Source organism: Artemia franciscana, chromosome 2 (genome assembly GCF_032884065.1).
Source record: "Artemia franciscana chromosome 2, ASM3288406v1, whole genome shotgun sequence".
Taxonomy (NCBI): domain Eukaryota; kingdom Metazoa; phylum Arthropoda; class Branchiopoda; order Anostraca; family Artemiidae; genus Artemia; species Artemia franciscana.
In genome coordinates, this window is record NC_088864.1 from 20,029,488 (window position 1) to 20,052,047 (window position 22,560).

At 34.8% G+C, this 22,560-nt stretch overlaps 1 protein-coding gene across 4 annotated transcripts in view; it reads right to left on the reverse strand.

Moving 5' to 3' along the window:
- The window catches only part of LOC136038434 (homeodomain-interacting protein kinase 2-like), a 121,780-nt gene that overhangs the window by 81,779 nt on the left and 17,441 nt on the right, over positions 1 to 22,560 (reverse strand). For all 4 annotated transcript variants that reach the window (XR_010620205.1, XR_010620204.1, XM_065721517.1 and 1 more), the window contains exons 3-8: positions 21,993 to 22,123; positions 19,643 to 19,757; positions 17,415 to 17,617; positions 13,799 to 14,017; positions 10,486 to 10,660; positions 3,363 to 3,614 (exon numbers count right to left, since the gene is read on the reverse strand). Coding sequence is in view for 2 of the 4 variants with exons in the window: in XM_065721517.1 (XP_065577589.1) it covers positions 3,363 to 3,614; positions 10,486 to 10,660; positions 13,799 to 14,017; positions 17,415 to 17,617; positions 19,643 to 19,757; positions 21,993 to 22,123 (1,095 nt within the window). In the remaining 2 variants the exon portion in view is untranslated. The remainder of the gene's footprint in view (positions 1 to 3,362; positions 3,615 to 10,485; positions 10,661 to 13,798; positions 14,018 to 17,414; positions 17,618 to 19,642; positions 19,758 to 21,992; positions 22,124 to 22,560) is intronic.

Consider the following 22,560-nt stretch of genomic DNA (forward strand, 5'->3'; position numbering starts at 1 on the left):
CTGGCGGCATTTCTCTTTACATCCGGTCAAGTCTGAAATTCACCAGGCTATTAGACTGTGAATCCTTATTCTCGCAACCTATAAATAATAGATGCATTTAATCAATAATCGTAGACATAAGTGTTGACGAGAATTCTCTTATTTTTTCATTATTTTATAAGCCCCCCTCATTTCCGACCCCTTTCTTTTGTAACCTATTTGATGATTTTTCTAGTTTTATTAATTTACCACAAAAGAAGGCAATAGTTTTTGGGGACTTCAATTGTAATTTACTAAATGTTAGCAATAATAATGATTGTGATACCTTTTTTGAAACATTCACCTCAAGTGGTCTTCTTCCCACAATCCTTTTTCCTACTAGAGTTGATCCTGTGAGGTCTACAGCTACTGTAATTGACAACATTTTTGTATCCACTTCCCTGGGAAACCACCTGTCCTCCAAAATAATATTTTCTGACCTGTCAGATCACTTTCCAATCTATCTCTCGCTACCCTCCCTACCAACTACTCAGCCCTCTAGAACTAAAACCCCTACGTATAATAGAATATATAATACTGTGAATATGAACAGGTTCACGGATCGTTTGAAATCCTTTGACTGGTCCAAGGTTTTGGATTGTCAGGATGTTAATTCAGCCACAAATGGTTTTACACAAGGACTGAGTGATCTTATCAGTTCAACCTTTCCAGTTCGTAAATCAAACCGAAAAACTAGCCATATACGTCCCTGGATGTCAAATAGCCTGATAATCTCTTCATATCGAAAAAATGACCTATATAAGTTAGCTTGCAAAACCAGTAACGTTATTGACCTGACTAATTATAAAAAATACAAAAATTTATATACCAAACTTGTCCGGGAAGCAAAAAAAAATTATTATTATTCGAAAATCTCTCATTGCAAAGGGAACTTGCAAAAAATTTGGTCAACAATAAATGAAATTCTTTCAAAAAAAAGAAGTTCAAGATCTGTACCTCTTAACCTTAAGGACATCAGTGGCAGATTAATTGACCCAAGTTCAGTACCGGATGCTTTTAATAATTATTTCACTAATATTCCAAATGCTAACTCCTGTTCCTTCTCCCAGTCAGTTCAACCTAGCAAGAATCCTGGATCTATGTTTTTCTCTCCAACTGATCGTAAAGAGGTGCTTCAAGTTATCAATTGTCTCTCTAATAGTAGTACACCTGACTTCTTTGGCATAAGTAATAAGCTTCTTAGGACCGTATCTTCCTATGTTTGTGAACCCATTGTGCACATAGCAAACCTGTCTATGACCAATGGAGTCTTCCCAGAAATATTTAAATCAGCAATTGTTATCCCGATTCATAAAAAAGGCGATCCGTCTGAGATAAGTAATTATCGTCCAATCTCACTTCTCCCAGTTATATCTAAAGTGCTCGAGAGAATTATATTCCGACGTCTTTCTCCCTTTTTATTTGGGATTCATTCTTCAGATTCGTTGATTTCTCCTCATCAATATGGCTTCCGTTCCAAATTTTCAACTGCTCATGCACTAATAGACGCCACACAGTTTATACGTTCCCAACTTGACCTTAAAAATACTGTATTGGGCTTATTTCTGGACTTTTCTAAGGCCTTTGATATGGTTGATCACAGTGTTCTATTAAGTAAACTCAACAACTTAGGGATTCGTGGAGTTCCTTTCTCATGGTTTGGCTCTTATCTCTCTGGTAGAGTACAGAGTGTGAGTCTGGGCGGGTTGACTTCACATCCCCTACCTGTCCGAAGGGGCGTCCCACAAGGCTCTGTTCTTGGTCCAATACTTTTTCTCCTTTATATTAATGATTTGGTTACGGACCTGGGTCCATCAGTGCACCCAGTACTTTTCGCTGACGATAGCAACTTTTTCATCACCGGTCCTAATTTACCATCCGTTGTCGCCTCTACTCAAACCCTTCTAAATAGAGTAGAGGAGTGGTGTCTAGTTAACTGCATGACCATTAACATCAAGAAAAGTCAGGTTGTATTATTTCGAACCCCTTACAAAAAAAATGAACCTCAGCAAGCACTTGGCCTAAAATATTCTACCAATCTCCTCCCACAGGTCGAAGTTGCCAAGTTTCTTGGTGTTCACATAGACTCCTCCCTATCATTTGCAACACACGTGTCCTACATCAGAGCCATAATTTTGCGACAGGTAAGTATGATTAATCGTGCGAATTATTTTCTTCCTCCCGATATCCTTGTCACCCTTTATTACTCTTTTATTTACCCATATATCTCATACTGTGGATCTGTTTGGGGCAACACTTTTCCTTCAGTTACCAATAAATTAAAATCTGCCCAAAACCGTGCCATCAAAGCAGTTTTTCGGCTGCCCCGACTATATCCCACCCAGGACTTGTACTCCGATTTTGGTATTATCCCTTTTGAACAAATCATCAAAAAATTAAATCTATACCTTGCATACTCCGCTTACCATAAAAATCTTCCTCCTCAATTATTATCTTATTTTAATATTAATAATTCTGAAGGCCTCTGTCTCCGTTCATCCAACCGTTCCTTCATTGTCCCCAAGTTTGTCTCTAGTTCCGCCCAGCGATCCCCCATTTATAAATCTATACTTCAATGGAATATAATACCCTCCAGTGTCGAGCTATCCACAAGTTTTCGCACGCTGTATAGCAATGTACTAAAATTTTGATATTATAACTCTCTAAATTCTTATTCAATTTGCTTTAGTTACTCATGTTTTCTCTTTTCTTTTTTTTTTTTTTCTCTCTTCTTCATTTTCAATTTTTTGTGGTTATGGTCCTCAACAAGTTCGCTTCCAGGATCTTTATTATTATTGGTGTTATATTGTAGTTTTATTTGAATAAATTGAATTGAATTGAATTAAGTTAGTATGCAGAACAGCTAGCTAGAAAAAAAGAAGAAGAAACAACACACAAATATAGCTATTGCGCCCTTTTTCCTTAGCTGGTCTTCAACCATTGGTACGATGTAAAACAGAAATCAAATTACAGGAATGAAAAAAAAAAAGTAAATCCAAGTAATATATTCATCTAGGATTTTTACAACAAACTTTATCATTATTCTGGGTAGCACGAAATAGTACTGGCACGTACGACAAAATATTTTGTTCTGGCATGAGGGGTAGAAATTAAAAGCTGCTAAAACTAGCCGAATTATATTAAAACTTAATTATAGGGGGAACTTGATATATCAAGGAGGTTGGGATAGGCCTAAGACCTCCCCCCCCCCACACCCTGTTATTCCCATGGATCTTGTCTGTATTCCTTGCAATACTCCTTGTTACCACTCTTATCTTTTGGAAATACTCCTTGGTACTATTTTTAAGAATATTTTTTGATAAATTAAAATATAAGCAATTTACCAGTTTCGGACTCGTGTTCTTCTGGTGTCTTTAGTCTCCAAAATGGGTAATTTGAGTCAAAATCTCGGTAAAAGAACTTCGGCGTCTTAGTGGCGGCATTTAACATTTTCTCAGAAGGAACTCCTTGAGTTTGTGAGATATATCGTATCTGATCATATTCGGAAGAGCCGGGGTATAGTGGCCATCCAAGAAACAGCTCAGCCACAACGCAGCCTAAACTCCACATATCAATGGCTTCGCAGAAAGGCAATCCTAGTTAATACAAAAAGAAATTTTATAACCGATAATACAGCAGATAAACGACATGACAAAAAAAAACAACAACAAACTATTATACATTTAATATAATATAAAAATTAAACAAGCAAATATCATAAAATTACTTAATACCAGAACCTATAAAGGATTAATAGGCCACATCCTTCCCAGAAATGGCATCCAAAATGCAATTTATAAGAATTTCATGAAAATTTACATTAGGTTTTATATCATCTCTAATTTGTCGTTCTACGAGAATCTGTTGCACATAGTGAGCCCGTAAAAAGAAATGCTATCCGCGTAAAGAAAAACGAAGCGAATTTCATGCTTTTCAAGAAGAGGATTTTTCCACTGAAGGGTTTTTGACAATGACGATATTAGCTACTTTAACATGGAGCTGTTCCATCATCATAAGTGATATCACGAATTACTACATGGATGGAACGATTGACATTAAGAGGAACGTTTTAATATAGGCTTCAAAATTGGACAATTTTGTTCCATTTTCGCTAAGAAATTATATAATTTTGACTGTAGATACTTAATTTAATAAATTTTAATTCAAATCGTATTACTAGAGCTAAAAACAAGTGATAACATTACATAAATTTAGAGTTCAAGGTGAATGCATCCATCTCAAAATCGGATATTTATGAACGAAATCAAACGAGTAAGCTTTCTCAGTGACCTTATGGATATTAAATTTTAATCCCAGTGAAGCTAGTAGGATTTTGAAAAATTTGGCAAAAGATTGGTTTTAATTAAAACTTGTCTGACTGGTTTACTGCAATTCCATTGCTGGATAAAAAGATAAAAAAGGAATTAATTGAACTTTGATTGATCGATATTTCTGATGGAAAAAGAGAGAAAAGAGTAAATAGAGATAGTTGTTAACTTTGGGAACGGTAGAAGCGCCGTATTACGCGATAATAAGCGAGCAGAAGAGGGGAGTTTTCTTGTCGCAAGGGCCGTTGTACCTGCCGGGAGTGGATTCTCCCTTAAACTGCGGGGATCAGGTAGCAAGAAACTACGCTTCCCTCGCTTATTATTTAATTTCCGTCGCTCATGATTTAATTTGCATTCAAGATTGCAATCACTGTGAGCCGCATTCAAGTTATTTCACTGTGCATTTCACTGTGAGCGCGCTATAATTAGTTAACATGCACGGAGGTGATGAGGACAATTTGCCTAATTCTCCGGTGTTAAATTTTGTTCAGCAAAATGTTGAAAAAGGAATTGATGATGAGATGATTAAGAAGTTTGGTACAGAATTTTTTGACGTCGATGATATTGTGAATGCGAAGAAGTGGCTTGGGTCCAAACTGTATCCAAATGCTTTATTTATTTATTAGAGATCCAACAAGCCGCAAAGACTTTATCGATCAATTAAGTGGTCATGATTCGGTTGCTAGTATTCGGCCGGTGGGAGATAAACTATTCGTAAACATTGAAAAATCGGTAGCTTTTGATTTCTGTGAGTCTGTGAAGTCTGTAGTCTCGGGTATTGGCACGAAGATTCTGCAGAAACGTTGCCTTGGAATAATAAAAGGAATCCCGCTGTCATTTAATGCTTCCGAATTCAAAATGCACTCAGGAGTCGTTGACGCAAACCGAATTGGTTTGTCCCAAACTATCAAGCTAGACTTTTCAGATTCATTTGCAAAACGTGACGCTATGAAGAATGGAGTAGAAATAGGTTACGAGATTTTCAGAATTTATGATTTCGTAAGTGTACCGCGATGTTGCTTTAAGTGCAGGTCTCCTGATCACTTTATCAACGATTGTACCAGTCAGGTGGAAAAAAGTGCGCGCTGCGCCGAAAATCACATTTTTTCGAAAGATGTGCCCTGTACAAATAGACCTAAATGTGCAAACTCCGGCGATTCTCACACTTCATATAGTCTATTATGTCCAGTGCTCACGTCTCGTATTGCGACCGCTGTGAAAAAATGATGTCACAAAAATTTTCGGTTATTTCGTACAATATAAATGGAACACGTCAAAAAGAGCACATCATTGACGAACTTTTGAGCAACTATGACATAGTTTGTCTTCAAGAGCATCTTTTATCTTCAGACAATACCAACTTGTTGAAACGGAGTGCAAACCATATTACTTTTGTGAGTGATGCAAGATCTACGTTTGGTAGACCTTCCGGAGGCCTCGCCTGTATACTGAGACGTAGCTCCTTTTCATCCACGACGCCTGTGCTGTTCCATAGTGACGAAAACCTCTTGGCCGTGCGAATTGCCGATTTAATACTTATTAATGTGTACTTTCCTTGTGATTGTAAGTCGGTTCAATCACTGAATAAGTTTGCCAAGACCTGTAGTGTTTTGAAAAAAGTGACAGAATCCGCATCATCTCTCGGTTATCAATTTGTTGTCGCCGGGGATTTTAATGCTGATTTACTGAATTCAAATATTGGTCTGATATGGTTTTCGAGTCTTTATCTGAGTTTAAGCTAGTGGATAAGAATCGTCTGTTTTCTTACATCCATCATTTTGGGAGCCTTACTAATATTGATCATGTTCTTTGCTCTCCCAATTTCTCTGTTTCGACTGTTTCTGTACATGAAATAGAAAGCGATATAGACCACCTACCAATTTCCTTCATGCTTGGTATTTCTCTGTCGCAAGATAGTTCTAATAGACGTGGGAATCGTAGATGGTTTACCAGACGAAATTGGAATAAGGCTAATTGGGCTCTTTATATTTCTACCCTTACAGCTTTTTTGTCTAGGATAAAAGTTCCTTTTCAACTACTTCAAGTTGGATCTAAATTTGTAAATGATAAAAATTTTCTGAATAAATATTATTTTGATATTATATCATGCATGAAGGAAGCTGAGAGGGCGGCTGTTCCCGAAGAACGTGTTAAATTTAATACGCGGAAGCCTGAATGGTCTTGGGATCCGGGTCTAAAATCAGTGAAAAATAAAGCCAAATTTTGGCTACGTATTTGGGGTTCTTGCGAACGACCACGTAGCGGTGTAGTATTTCAGCTTAAACAGAAAACTAAATTAGAGTATAAAAAGTATTTACGGTCTGCAAATTCTAAAATTTGCAAATTCCCGTCAAGTAATTTCGATTGGAAAAATGTGGTAAATTCAAATAAAATCGATGACCCTTCGTCAACAAGTAGCCCGATTAGTCTTGCTGCTTGGTGCAAATATTACGACCAGATTTTCAACACTATAAACCATTTTGTTCATACTACTTTTATGAGGTTTCTTATTTCTGCGCTTCCCATATCACTCCGCCAGAACCAGATACTCCCAGTTAATTTAGTTTTGGTGGCACAAGCTATATAGAAGCTTAAGTTTAGCTCTATTGATTGTGATGGTATAAGTGTCAAACACCTAAATGTTGATTGTCCAGGTCTAGTCCAACATTTACAACTTCTGTTTCAAATGTGCTTATGCACCTCGGTTGTGTCTGAAAGTTTTTTGTGTGGAACAGTTACTTCAATCCTGAAAAGAGAAAGATTCCGACTGAGTGTGTGCACCTTACAGGCCTATAACGGTTTCCTGCAATATAAGCAAAATGTTCGAGTATCTTCTCCTCCCATCAGTTAATTCTTCGGCATATTTTGGTGAAAATCAGATTGGGTTTTCAGCTGGGGTAGGTTGCCAGCAGGCTCATCGAGTTTTGGCTAATGTTCTTACTGAGGCTACTAAAAAGGGATTCGAGTTACATTTATGTGCTTTGGATCTCTCCAAAGCCGTTGACACTGTTACGCATTCCCAAGCTATCTTTTCCCTTTTTAGTCACGGTATCAACATATCGGTAATTTTTCTTCTTAGATATTGGTATTCAAATTCCTTTTTGCGGATTAAAACGGATATGAGGGTTTCAGATAGTGAAATTCCAATACGACGTGGGGTCCGGCAAGGTGCTGTCCTCTCCCCCTCTATTTTCAAACTTTGTATATCATCTGTCCTTTCCTCTATCCCACCTACTTGCATCCTCAATTCTGTAAATATTTCTTATCTTGCCTATGCGGATGATATTCTTTTGATCAGTAGGACTAAAAAAGGGCTCTCTTTGTCTGTTTCAACAGTAGCATCTAAACTTCATGCGATTGGACTTTCTCTTAATCTTTCAAAGTGTGAATATCATTCATTTAATAGCAATATCACTACTCCTCTAATCTGTGGATCTTTTTCTATCCCGTCGGTTTCTTCATTTCGGTGGCTGGGAATTAACGTTAGTAAAACTCTAAAATCCTTACGGACTCTCACTGTTGCTGATTGCAAGAAGAACATCCAATTAAGTTACTCTAAAATTGTTGCTAACCGAGGTAGATACAATAGAAAGTCTCTTGCTAAATTATACTCGGTTTTTACAGATCATTCGGTTTTGTTTCTTTCTGGTATTTACCCTATTTTTCATAAGAAAGATATCAGTTCAATTCGTTCTTATTATTTCCGTTTTTCCCGTTTTCTATTGTATCTGCCTCCATGGTATAGGAATAGGAGCCTCATATCTATTTATAGTTTCCCAGATATTGGGTCGAAGCTCACAGAGCTTGCTGGCAAAATACCCCAGTCTATTTATAAGTATCTGCCCGCCCACAGAGGCCTTACTCGTTTGCTTTAGTTTCTTGTTTTTTTCTGTTTTGTGTAGTGTTTGTTTTGTTTCTTTTATTGATACTCCGCTTTGATTTTTTGTAGCGGGTCAAAAATAAATTATTATTATACCAAAATATCCAACTCTTACAATAAACAGAGCACAATACAGTATTACAACAAACACAAGATATAATAAACAGCATATTTCTCTGTGGATAATATTCTCGTGTTAATGCACACAAACGTTCATTGGATCGGATACAAAATTTTAACCTTTTTCTTGGGGTCAACCCAATGAGTATAGGTAACTTACAAGAGTGACATCTGGCGCCAATGTTGACGGAAAAAACCTCAACGCCATCTAGAGTTTGGCGACACTTGGGATTATTTCAGTGTAACAATAAGAATGATTAATTTGATTTATGTAGTTCGTAAAAATGAGTCTAGTAATAAGTGTCTAATCTCAGCGGAAAAACGATCTTAAAACTGGAAAAAATACCAGGTGTCCCCAAATGCTAGATTGCGTTCATGTTTTTCCGACACTAGGGCAAGTTTCCATCATTAGAAATCACCCATACTCTTTGGGGTAAACCTCTGACAGAAATTAAAACTATATTCTGAAGGTTAACAAGTTTTTACACCATCTAACTTGTCTATTTCTTAATACGCACTATAAAAGAAAAATATTCGACATAGTACAAACAGTTTCCCTTAACAAAACGAAGAGCACTTTCAGAGAGCAACAATGCTCACCTTTTTGCATAATAAAACAAAATTAAAATCAAGTAATAGGCAGTAAAAAATATATTTATTGGTATTTTGCCTTGATAGACATTTTTCTTTTAAACTCTTCCACTAAAAAACTACCAACAGATTTGATAGATTTCAGCAACAGCCATTAACAAAATATTATGTTGTTTTTTTTTGTTTTTGTTTTTTTTTATGAGAAAAGAAAGAAAAGATGTCATAAATCATCATCTCTTGACTGATGTAGGTAATTGGGTGACTACTATTAGTTGATGCGTTCATAAGTAAAAACGGACTGAACTATGAAATAATTGATAGGTGGGGTAGTCCACTATTTTGGACGAGGGACACTTGCTTTTTTAAAGTGTACTGGACTGTCTCTTATGACAACCTTGAATCAGGTTCTTGGGAGCCCAGAAGAGTGGTTAAGATGGAACATTTATTTATTATGTAAGCGGTAAATGTACTTTTTATTGATAAATAGATAAAAAAAATTAATCGCTATTTTAACACCAAAACATTATTTTTGACTGCTAGCTAAACTTCGACCCCCTTGAAGACTATCACCGAGCAAGTAGGATTAAAATAAAAACTGATAGACTGCAGAGCCAAGCAGGAAATTACGTGTTTTTTCTGGTGAGGGTGGGGTCAACATCGAAAAGTGCAAAAAAGAGAAATTATTTCAAAAATATATGGTATTATAGCAAAATGCTTAAATATCTAGAAATTTCCGGTGAGACAAAGGAGACAAGCCCTTCCCTCCCCCTCAACCTAACTTCCAAGTTCACTTTTAAGTGCAACAAGAGATAAAGCCCTTGTTAAGTGCTACAAAACCAATACTATACATCACTACATATGTAAGAGTGGCGTTATACCCTAGAACTGATGAAATCAACAAGGGATGAAAAGGAATCCACAGGGGGTCTCAATTAAGACCTCTTCAGTGCAAGGTAAACAGAGAAAAAAAAGGAAAAAGGACAGAGAAGCAGTCAACCCAGTCCCTGTTTTTGTCTTTCGCGTAAGAGAATGGTTCCTCAAATTGCCAACTCTTCATTTGTTTAGTTAAAGCTTCGGTCTTTTTCCATTTTCATTTTTTTAATTTAATTACTTTTCTACTTTGTAAAGTTTTTTGTGCTTTCTATTTTCGTTCAATTTCCTTTCTTTCTTTCGCGCTAATGACGACTTAGTGTAGCTCTTGCCGAAACAGCTGCACTTTTGTATTACTGAGATTTTCCATTCCTCTTTGTGTTTTGTCAATATGCTACCCACTCGCCATAATCGAAATAAATTTAAATCAAAATAAACAAGCACCCCTCCCGCCAGTCTAAAAACACATGTACAACTCAGAAAACTTTGTTTTGGAGTGTCACCTACCCATTTTCTCTTTACAAAAGTCACCTTCTTTCAACAAAACTTAATCCTAGCTTAAGGAGAGAGAGAGAAAAATAGAACTGAAAAAGAGAATACAAAATATGCCACAGAAAAAAGTACTATAATTAACCGAACTGGACTTTTCAGTTGTCATTCCAGGCAGTTTACACTTACCTAAAATGATTTCAGGGGCCCTATAATATCTTGACTGTAGATAGGTATTGCACACTGCCTTGCTCACATGAGAAGCACTCCCAAAGTCAATTACTTTCACTCTGTAGGGTTGTCGAACTGGATCTACAAGCATTATATTCTCCGGCTTCAAATCAGCATGGATGAGTCCCAGTTGCTAAAATGAATATTAGCCCTTGCTAAAAATGTTCATCCTGAGTATTGTGTCCAAACCCTATGCATAATAATAAGCAACCGCATTGTGAAGTGAATGGAGGGAAAGCTAAGCGATAACAAAAGATTCTAGTCCAGAAAACAGTTTTATAACTTATTTAGGGATAAGCTAAGGGTGGGCTCCTTAGCTAAATCTAACCCCTGAGTAGATTTGATTCTAAGAAGGCTAGGTCGCTTAGACTAGGAATAAATGAAGAGGGGATGTTGGGTAACAAGAAGCTCGATCAAATGGGTAGATTCAGTTATCTAGGTAGAATTATTAGTAAACATGACAGAAGCAGTGAATATGTGAAAAGTAGAATAGCCAAGAACCAAAGTAGGATAAGTCTGGGGACCAAGAATAGAGTATTGAAACTGGTAATGACATTGGTCAAGTTTGGTTCCGAAATGAATGTACTTCGACAAGCAGAGGAAAATTTATTAATTGTTTTGTAGAGGAATTGTCTACGGATAGTTTTATAAACCCGTTTGACTAACCACCTGTCAACTCCCACTTTCTAGAAGTATAAAGAAAGAAAGATTGGGAAAGGCTAGGAAACGTTTTACGGATGAAGGATGGCAGATTGTCAAAGATTGAGATTTATGGCCATTCATCTGGGGCCGCACAAAAAGCAAATCGTCTTAAATGGGGTAAGACAAGCCCAAAGGTAATTGAAAATTTGTGTGAGGGGTAAAAATGGAGCTCTGAATAGATGGGAGCAGAGGAGGAGCTTGCACATGTATGTAGGCCTCAGGCGGCTTTGTGCTGCAGTAAGTCGTTATTAGGAGAATTATAACGTTTTACGGATGAAGGATGGCAGATTGTCAAAGATTGAGATTTATGGCCATTCATCTGGGGCCGCACAAAAAGCAAATCGACTTAAATGGGGTAAGAAAAGACCAAAGGTAATTGAAAATTTGTGTGAGGGGTAAAAATGGAGCTCTGAATAGATGGGAGCAGAGGAGGAGCTTGCACACGTATGTAGGCCTCAGGCGGCTTTGTGCTGCAGTAAGTCGTTATTAGGAGAATTAGTAGTACTTTTGACAAGCTCATCACAACTCTCATGAAAACATCAACAAATACCTACTATGCGACATGTTGGGAGGTACGCTGTAAACTTAAATTTCAACCTGAAATAATCTATAGCGGTAAGGCACTTAGTCAGAACTTACTCTATTGCGTAACGGTACTCGTTCTAGAGTTAAAACCATTACTTTACATTTAACCATTAAACCTCTGAAACAGGAAAGAGTTAATGATTAAAGGCGCCATAAGCTGATTCGTTTATTTAAACAAAAGCTCATTAAAGAGCTGGCAGTGACTGAATAACAATGAAAAATAAAACATCGAGCATTTCTAAAAAAAAAAAAAAAAAAAGAAAAAAAAAATGCAGTCAGTTTACAGAAACCTGGTTTTCACTTTGGCACGAAAAAAATTACCGTATTTCTCTGTGTATACCATAATGCTTCATTGACAAAAATATATGATCAAGCAGCTTCAATGGTACAATTTGTTGGTATTAGCAAAATAATGTACTTGATTCTATTAGTAATTTATTCAAACTGTTTCGTATTGAACTACAATATGTCAGAGCAACACCTGCGAGTGAGACAGGGAAAGAAAGAAAGAGAGACTTATATACTCCTCCAACTCACCATGCAGAGCTTTTGCCGCAGCCACCTCCCAAGAAATACTTTAAGGTTCGATTCATTTTTCTTTATATTGTAATAATGTTTTTTTCTTAAATATCTAGCCTTTCTGTTCCCTAGTGGTGGCGTTAGGCATGTGTGACCTGTGCAGCCGCACAGGGCCCCGCATTTCAGTATAGGCATAACCTAAAAATACAAGACTGCGTCAATACTCTGCTATCTTTCTGCAGCATACAAACGCTGCGCAGAGCGATCCCTCGTGCTGCATGGCAAAAACTTATCCGAAAAAATCACAATTGAGACCATAAAAACACTCAACCAATAAAAATGAATTAAATGAATGACACAAATGGAATTCACCGTTTCGTAGTAATAACCATTGGGGCCCTACAAATTGATATTGGTTTCAAGAGATTACTTACTTGTACTTGCAGCGGCACCAGCGGCTTCTGCCTCAACCGGCATCTGAACTATACTTCTGAATGAGGGTCTTCCATGATGCCAGTTTTGTTCCAATTCTTTGGCAAGCTTCAGCCATTACTTGTCCCAAGTGGCCAAATATATGGAAGCCTTCAACAGGTTTCACATCTTGGCTAAGGAGCAAGATCTAGCGCCACCACTGCTCTTGCCCAATTATGGGTTATTTACTACTTTTATTGCAAGTATGACTTAATTTTTACTTTACTCTGATCCTTTTGTTATTCTACTTTTAACATAGTCTCTATAACATCCATCCTTATTAATAAAACATTCTTAATACAAGATAAGAAATTTAGGCTTTTATGTCGAGTATACTGACTTTGGATTTACTTGTATCAATACATACTTAACTTAGAGAAAAAGAGGCTACTTTCCTATAATTCCATGGTAAAAAGTCCGATTTAAATTTATTAATTTGTATCTGCAACCCGTCTTTTCAAAAGCCTTCTACGCCAAGTTAAATTAATTTTAATAAGATTTTTAATAGTAATTAATTCAATTAATATTTTATAATAACTGCATAAATAGAATCCTTTTTTTCTTCTGATTTAAAAATGTCGCTTTCACTAGTAATTTTCACATATTTCCAATTTTAGATAATGAGTGGTCAACCCTATCTATGTTGTTTCCAACAAGACCTGATCAACAGCCACAGTTATGGTCTAGTGGGTCCGTGCTCCGTCGGATCTTTGTGAGAAAATGCTGTATTATTGTCAACTGCATCCATAACCTATGTGTATCTAGTGGAATATCAGTTGAACATGACAGGGACTAGGAGCTGAGATTCCTTTTACTAAATCAGTTGATTGTTTAATTAATGAAAATATAATAACTAATTTGACAAAAAAAAATTAACTCTATCTGATTGGTTCTCCTATATTCAAATTTAAGCCATTAAAAAGAACGATAATTTTTTGTCACAATATTCGTCATAAGTAGCCTTTCTGTTTCTCTATAGTTGCATATAACTTACCTTTAATTTTAATAACGCCGTAAGTACTTGTTGCATAATCGGGCGAATATATTTTAAAGGCAGAGGCTGGAATTTGTTTTGCTTTAAGAAGTCATATAAGTTCTGTTCCAGCATCTCAAAGACCAGACACGTGTGATTTCTGTGTTGAAAACATTCAAATGCCCGAATGAAATTGTACTCGTCAGCATTCTCCTGACTTAGTCTTGACAAAATGTTCACCTAAAATGATTTCATAGCAGAATGAGACAAAGAAAAATAAATAGTTGCGTTACGTAAAAAAAAAGAAGCGAAAAAGAACCGAAATGCAACCTTTTTTAAATTCTTATTAATTTTTCGTTTTGAACATTAATTATTGTATTAAGCGCACAGAGGCCCAACCCTTAGGGAGGGGAAAGAGATATCAAAAGAGTTATTTCTTCTTTATTTCTTTAACTTTTAAAAGTGAGTTTCTTAGCATCAATCTCAGGGGAGATGACCCACACCCCTCTCTCAAAATAAACCCCTCTCCCTCTCATAACAAAATAAAATAAAAACAAAGAAATAATTGAACAAAAGAGAAAAAATTAAAGTAACAATTGATTTATTCTTAGACTAAATATATTTTGATTCTGAAAATTTTCTATGTTAATAAGCCGTTAGCTCATCCGTTCTCCTGGATAGCCTTTATCAATGAAAAAAAAAATGAAAGTTAAATTAAATTAAACGTACGATATATATATATATATATATAAAAAAAACAACAAATAAATAAATTTCAAATATTAATACCCTCCAAATTTTTTTTTGTCTTTTTCTTTATATGTTGCGTTTAATTTACTTTAACTTAAAACACTTTATAGAAAACTTTTATAGAAAAACTTTAACTTAAAACAATGAAAGAATTAATTTCATTCAATAATATAACATCACGTTCAAAAATTATTCTGCAACTTCTTCTGAAATAGGAAGCCATTTATACAAGGAAATTAAAGTAAGTTAAATTTAATTAAATTAAAATAAGTCAAAATAAATTAGATTAAAGTAAGTTAAATTAAAGTAAAGAAATTAACACATTCAAGATGAAGTAGTTCTTCGATTCAAATCATAAATAAGAAAATCGAATACTTTAAAATAAGCCATAGCCTTGAGAGGCATATGATATTCAGAAAATCCTATGAAGATTTGAAATAATCGGTGTTTAAATAAGCCCTAACTGTGGATCGATGGTTAAAAGAAATAGCAGGAATCTCCTCATTCGTTTCCACTGTACACCCTTCGAAGAGAACAGCCCGTAACTTTTAGATAAGGCTATTATCCCCAGCCTCCGCAAAAATTTCTGCATGCAATACGTGATTTATCGTTTATTTCTGTTGTCAAAATTAGTCATAGTTTGAACTTCAGGTCAAACACCAAAAACTTGACATATACAAATCTTCCCCTTATTTTGAGCAGCTTAGTTTTTTGCAGTTTCATCTTAAATCTATTCAATATGAGTGGGCAATAAAAAGAAGAAAGAAAAGCTCTTCTAGCCTGCAGATACATCAAAAGAAAATAATCTGCATGTTTTCTCAAATCGGTGGATATCGATGTAATCAACATATAACGCTGATTTCATGTAATATTAATGAAAACTCACGAATAAGCAATAAAGCATGAAATTCTGTTGTAGAATATAGAATATGTCTTCATAATCCTGCCTTGTATTATCACTGCACTATTTAATATCTAAAAGGAAATCTTATTATTACTTTTATTCAAATAACAAAAATAAATTTCGCAACAAATCCTATCTACATTTTCTGGACAGCAGTATTAATCTCATCACAATGAAAGAATAAACAAAGAAATTGTAATAAGAAGTGGTAATGTGGGATTTTAAAAAGTCCTTATACTGAAAGGGAGTGGACTGAAATAGTCGATTAACTTAAATTTAGTTTAAAGTTGAAAACTGACAGCTCAAGTTCAAACACTATATTCAAGTTAGAGTAACTTAAAAAATATTGGAGGGCAAGCAGCCTTTCTCTCAAGTCCATTCATTTTCCAAAGGCATCTAGTCAAAACTATGCCTTACTAGTACCAGGCTATCATTAGTCAAAACCTTATAGCCATATTTTGAACAATCCGAAAAGAAGCAAGGTGACTTCTGACCAACGTTTTCGACCAAGATTAAATAAAAAAAATCAAGTTTCTTTTTTTAACTGAAAGTAAAGAGTGACATTAAAACTCAAAACAAACAGAAATTATTCCATATATTGAAGGGACTGTCCCCTCCTCAACGTCCCGCTCTTTACTCTAAGGTTTTTCATTGTTTTGTGGTGAAATAAATTTCACCACAAAACCTATCTACATTTTTCTGGACAGCATTATTAATCTCATCACAATGAAAGAATAAAAAAAAATAAAAAATTTAAACTGATACATTTTTTACAATTCTCATCGGAAAAATCTCGACAATCCTTACAATTATTCCAATTATGTTAATCTATCATAACTATATAATTAAAGAATCTTATATAATAATACTACGATTATAATTAGTTACTAATTTAAAATTATATTAATTTAATTATTATTATTTCATTAATCCCCATTCGTTGTGTACTGACGTCTTGTTGATAGAACTAAATAACAAATGTTTAGGATTACCATTAACACTTTCAGAGACAATATTCATCTTGTGGCACATTCAGAGGCAACATTAACATCTTTAGGATTTCTCATTGAAACTTTCCTATCTAAGCAGAAAGAAACTGACATTTCATTTTAAGTTTTAGGGTAATTTTGTCAAATTTGGTTAAAGGCCGGTGTTGATGTCAACAATTATTTTTTTTTTACACAATTTATTAACTAAAATAGATCTGGATCATTTTAGATAATTTGAATCATAGAAATTTGCTAGGTTAACCGGATTTTTCTTAATTAACATGACATAATAACGCAATGTAACCTAACCATAACACTTACGGCATTTGTATTATCTGTTTTTACTCAGTGCCAAAATGAAGAGTGTCATGGATTTGTCTCTTTGTGCATTCTGATGTATTTGCTTATTTCCGTAATGTGTTTAGCTTAAGGAATTTATTCCTTATTCTTGTTTATTTTCTTTTTATGTATTGTTGTTTATTGGCTATTTGTAAAGAGACGAGCCTATGGCTTAATCAGTTTTTTTTGTTTTGTTTAAAATAACACAATAAAAATAAGATAATGCAAACATATTATAAAAAAATGCGTAATTAATAAAATAACAAGCGCTTACCCAAATGGATCTTGCCAAGCATAACAACTATGATTCTGGAATATTTTTACTCTGATGATTTCATTAGTTTACATTTCCCAGGCCTTAAAAACTTGACCAAAATGGCGAAAGTCCAGAAACTCAATTATTTAATATTACAGATGCTTAAATAATCCCCCCCCCTCATACCAAAATTATTATGCACCATATCGGGTTCACAGATTCTACCACTCATTGCGGTGTCTCATGATCACATGCACATAAAATAGATTTTAGCCCTGAGAGAGAGGGGGATATTAGTGAAAAGCAGCAAATTATGTAACAAAGTATAGAATATCATCGAGAAAACTAAAAAAGACGGATATTTCGATGAGCTAGGACCTGATTCATTTTAGTTCTTACCTCAATTTGACCTTGCCTGGCATAAGAAGGGTGATTCTTGAGAATTTTGATTGCGACAATTTCATTGGTTCCCTTTTTCCAGCACTTAACAACTTGACCAAAAGTCCCACGGCCCAAAAACTCCAAAACCTCGTACTGATTATTTAATGAGTACAACACCTCATGCTGAACTAATTGATAATCCCCATCAGAACTGGAGCTACCTAGATTCAATATATAAAAGAAATTAATAAAACTGAAATCAACATTACAATAAAAAAATCAGGGGGGAAAGTGAGTTTTATTAATATTATTAGAAAACTAGCAAAAACTAAGAAAATTAATAATAAAAAAAGAAACCCCACAATACAATAGGAAATTCAGCGGGAAAAGTAAAATTTAACAATTATTAAAAACTGTTCATACATATAATTCTGCCAAAAATATGATAAAATATAAATTTTGAACCTGAGATGAAATAATTTACTTCATATTGAACCAATGAATAATAAGAAAGCGCCTGGTAACGAACTGTAAGTAAAGAGTGACTCGGCTTGATAGTAACCGAAACTCTAAAAAACGAAATTTTAATATAATAGATATATCAAAGAGTAGGCCTTTTGCGCTGATTCCAAATATATAATATTCAATAAGTTTACTGTTACCCATCAAAAGATACAAGCCTGAGAAAATTTACCTGATTTCCAAAAAGGAATCTTAATGAAATCAGATTCATCTTGTCAGAGAACCTCAGTACAGAAGTTTCAAGCTCCCAGCTCCAAAAATGTGGAATTTTGTGTTATTAAAATAAAGTCAAATTTCGAACTAACAAACAGAAAATAAAAGCTAGTTGGTTCTTTTGTGTGAAATTTTTTGCCAGCAATAAGAACAAAAAGCCTTTGCGTCACATCTAAAAAGATGTGACTCAAGACTTACACAGATTGCTGGGCAAAAATTACATCATTTTTTTCAAGCAAAATCTCTATTTCTCTGAGGTTAGTGAATATCTCTTTAAAGTACCTTGTGATATTAAAATTAAATTAAAAGTCCGCCCAATGGTTTTATTTGAGTTGCTTTTTTTTACTATTTTTTTTGTTACGATAAGGGCATTGCCGCCCTTCTTACAGGACTTAGTGACAAGTCAAAAACCTTTCAGGGGCGAGAAATTTTACTAAGGAAGACGTTTACATTTCTATTTTACCTGCTTCATTTGCCGAACTACAACACAGGTACATACCAAATACCTCACAAATTAACGGATAATACTTCAAGCCGAGATATAGGAGAAGAAAATGAGAGTAAAAGGATACTGAATACAGAAGGATAAATAAGAAAGGCAGGGGAATATTTTTTCTCAATCCCAAAGATCTAGACAAAAAAAAAGAAAGAAAGAAATAAGGAGAAACTGTAACGGATAGCAGAGTATATTACGGAGCATTAAGTCTGGTAAGGATACTGAACCATTGGGTGGCTATCATGACCCACTACCCTATTTCTTATGAAAGAAATACCTCTCTAGAGATGTTACTAACGAATAAGAACCACTGGAGTACAATTGGTTTCGTAGTTACTGGTTTATGAAAAAAAAGAAAGAAAAAAGCTGCCGATGCTTTTCGTTTGGCTCTGGATAGATGGTCAAAGAATAATTCTCAATTTTAGAGTTCAGTATTTGGATAAGTTTCACCCAAATCCTCCCAGAAAATTCCTTCAAATCACCTTACTATTGCAGCGGGATCAGGCGTTTTCCGCCTCATCCAGTACATGAGATTCAGATGTTACGTGGCGATTTGGTGTCTTAGCTTATCCTAGCATATTTGTAATAAGGTACTCAGCATTACCCAAAAATATTGTCTGCGAGGAAGAGGGCTATAACCCAAGAATCTTGGCTATGAGTGGGGGTGAAGGTGAAGGGGGATAATAAATTGATTGCACTTTTTATTTATATTATTTCTATTTTCTATCTGATCCTTTTTATTGTTATACTAAATTTATCGATCAAAAGAAAAACGAATGTTTCAACTACTTTGCCAAAATGCAAAATAGGGCTATAAAACGACAAAATATCCTGCTTTTCTTTATTACCTGCGAAAATTTGTACTGGCATACATTATTCGGGGGGAGGGGGAGAGACTTAAGCCACCTTAGCCCAAAATTTCCTTATAGCACACTTGATTTCTACTTTATTCAAGATAGCCAAAGAAAGTGAAAAGAAAAGGATTTTAACTTATGCAAAATAAGATATGGCTTGCCTTGGGGTGCAACTGGTTTACTATGAGAAGCCATGCCACTGGAACCTGTCTGGTAGCTAACTGAATTTGTCGAAGGAGCTTCGGCGCTGTAGTCAGCCTCTTCTGGATGCTTTCTCTAAAATAAAAAAAAAGGAAGTAATAAAAATAAATAAAAGAACTCTTCAAAACTCAAATTATTAATGTTTTTTTCTTTCAAAATTTGGCTTTAGGTTTCTCTTAGCTTGGTATATTCGTAAAGAAATTCCCTAAAAATTAGCGTTGATGCAAAAAAAAAAAAAAAAAAAAATCCTCCACTGAACACCAAGTGCATAGCCCTATTTTTAGAAGTCAACAAGACAAACTGTACAATAGAATATAAGGAACCACTTAAATATTGGTACATGATCATTACAATGAGAGTAAAATTGTTAGTGGTAAGGAACTATAAGCAAAGAACAAGCTATAAAAGAAGGAAGTTTTATAATATTATAAATATGAAACAGGTTTTCCTGGTGATTCTAAATATCTAGAATTTAATAGGTTGGCCATTTACCATAAAAAAAAATAACAGAAGAAATTCGCACCATTTTAAGAAAAAAGGGAATACACACAAAAAAAATTAATGAAAAACCTGACTTTAAAAATATGGAATTTCAGATTTTCGTTCATTTTAGTATTCATTTTTTTTTTTTTTTTTGGCTTTCAGAAAATCATTTGAATTTTACTTTTTATTGCTAAGTGTTTAAAAATACTTATTCTAAATTTCTTTTAACACTTTTTTCTAATGTAATTACTGTCAAAACGTTAATTACAAGCAAGTACATTCTCCAACCACGACCCTGAGTAATATGTAATCAGATACCACCTTAAAAGGGATATACAATCAGGAACCAGCCTACCCTACCTGCTCCCTGTGTGTAAATTTGCATTCATAGGCTACTTTATATCAGGTTCTTCGGGCTTTTTTTCTTATTTCGTTGGGAGGTAAATTTTCTTAACCATAGATCCAACCACACTTTTTTTTAGCCCTGTGTAGGGCCAGAAATGACCTAATGATACAATACTCGAATTTTTAAGTTATTTTAATATTCTGTCAATGAAGAAACAAATACATATGCTAGATATTAAGAGCTAAAACCTCTAAACAAGAAAGCGAAGCATTTTGTTCATTGTTCCTGGCTACTAAACACGCTATCAAAAATAGTTAATTAAGAAGCATGGGTCCTAGAATTTTTGTATCCATTTATATTCTCCAGGCCAGATCTTACACTCCCAAAAGAAATTCATTTGAGACCCATTCAATATATAGATCTTACTAATGCTAAGATTGAGCAAGCACAAATTGAGCCAATCAGACTTTTCATGGAGTTATAATTGATTGAAAATTTCAATGACAAAACCTGATTGGCTTAAACTAAGACTAGTTAAATCTCGGTATAAGTAAAATCTTTATGTGAATAAACACCAAAAACATGAAGAACAATAAGGAATTTCTCAAGACAGTAGGAAACAAATTAGAATGAATGTTTTTGGTGTTAGTGATGGAAAGGCCGTGTGGTCTTCGTCGCTATTTACTTTATGTGAATGGAGTATTAGTCAACAATCTCGTGGGCAGGCATACAAAAAGTACCGTAGGAAAGTAGCATGCTACTTTGCAGTCGGCAAATTTTGTCTGAAAATACCATTTTTACATATAAAAATACTTTTTCCTCAAAGAAAAGCTGTAAAAATACAAGCTGTGCTGCTAAAGTGTCCGCAGTTTTTAGAATTTTGTCGATTTTGCTACTGCCAATTTTGGAACATTATATTTTATAATTTGAATAAGAAGTGTCTTGTTATATATAAAGCTATGTGAAGCTATATATATATGAAGCTCTCAGCCCCATCCTCAAGTACAGATGAAAATGACTGGCAATATACGTCCGAAGTGCATAGAGCCCTTAGTTAATATATGAACTAACGGAATTAAAGGGCTCCTCTCAGATAAACTGCTTCAGGCTGTCTCTCATAGAGCTTCATAGTCTTTTCGTTGCTGAAAAGGTGCTTGGAAAAAAATCCAAATTTTGTATACCTGTCCGTGAGCGACAAGAAACAATATGTCATCGAAGCTATAATTAGTGCATAAATTTTCAAAAATAAGTTTATTTTTGCCCCCTTACAACATACAAAATAAGAATTGCACAAATGACTTGGAATTATACTCATGATTATGATTTTTGCACTTGCAAAGAAAAGTCTCTCGACTAGACCAGCATTTTTTATCTTTATAGCAGGGCTTTTCTTTTATATTTACAGTGCATAGAACCTTTTGAGAAGAATTTCAAATGCTTTTCATTGTCTAATTCTAGTAACACAGTTTTGTGCTATTTACCTTAGATGCAGTTTTTCTGTAAGAATGAGTAGTTCGAATTGTCGATGTCGGAACAAAGCTAATTTGCTGCTGTTGTCGTTGACACCCTGGCGAATCGGAGCGGGCCGTAGAATAGGTCACATCATCTGGATCTAAAGAAAATATTATACACATGAAAAAAACATATCAACAATATTATAAGTATAAAGGAAATGGAAAATCAGACACGCCCAAAGGGAGTTAATGCAGAGGGGGAGGAGGGGGGAATTTAAAAAAGGAAAATAGGCAATTGTTACAAACCATATAACAAATCAGGGGCCGTACTCTAGGCTATAATTACAGTAAAGACCTTTAATAAAAAAGAGGAACAGACCCAAAGACATCAGGCAGCAATTTAGGACTTGTCCTACATACGTGCCTCTTTTCCCCTCGTAAAAAAGAAAAGATATCAAAGACAAACGAAGGTCCTATTTTCATATGTGGTTGAGTCAGGGTTACTATTTGAAAATATCTCAAAGGAGGATATATGGAAAGGAGAGAAGTGCGCTTGGTATTTCTGGCTAAATATTATACTATAATCAGCCAAATA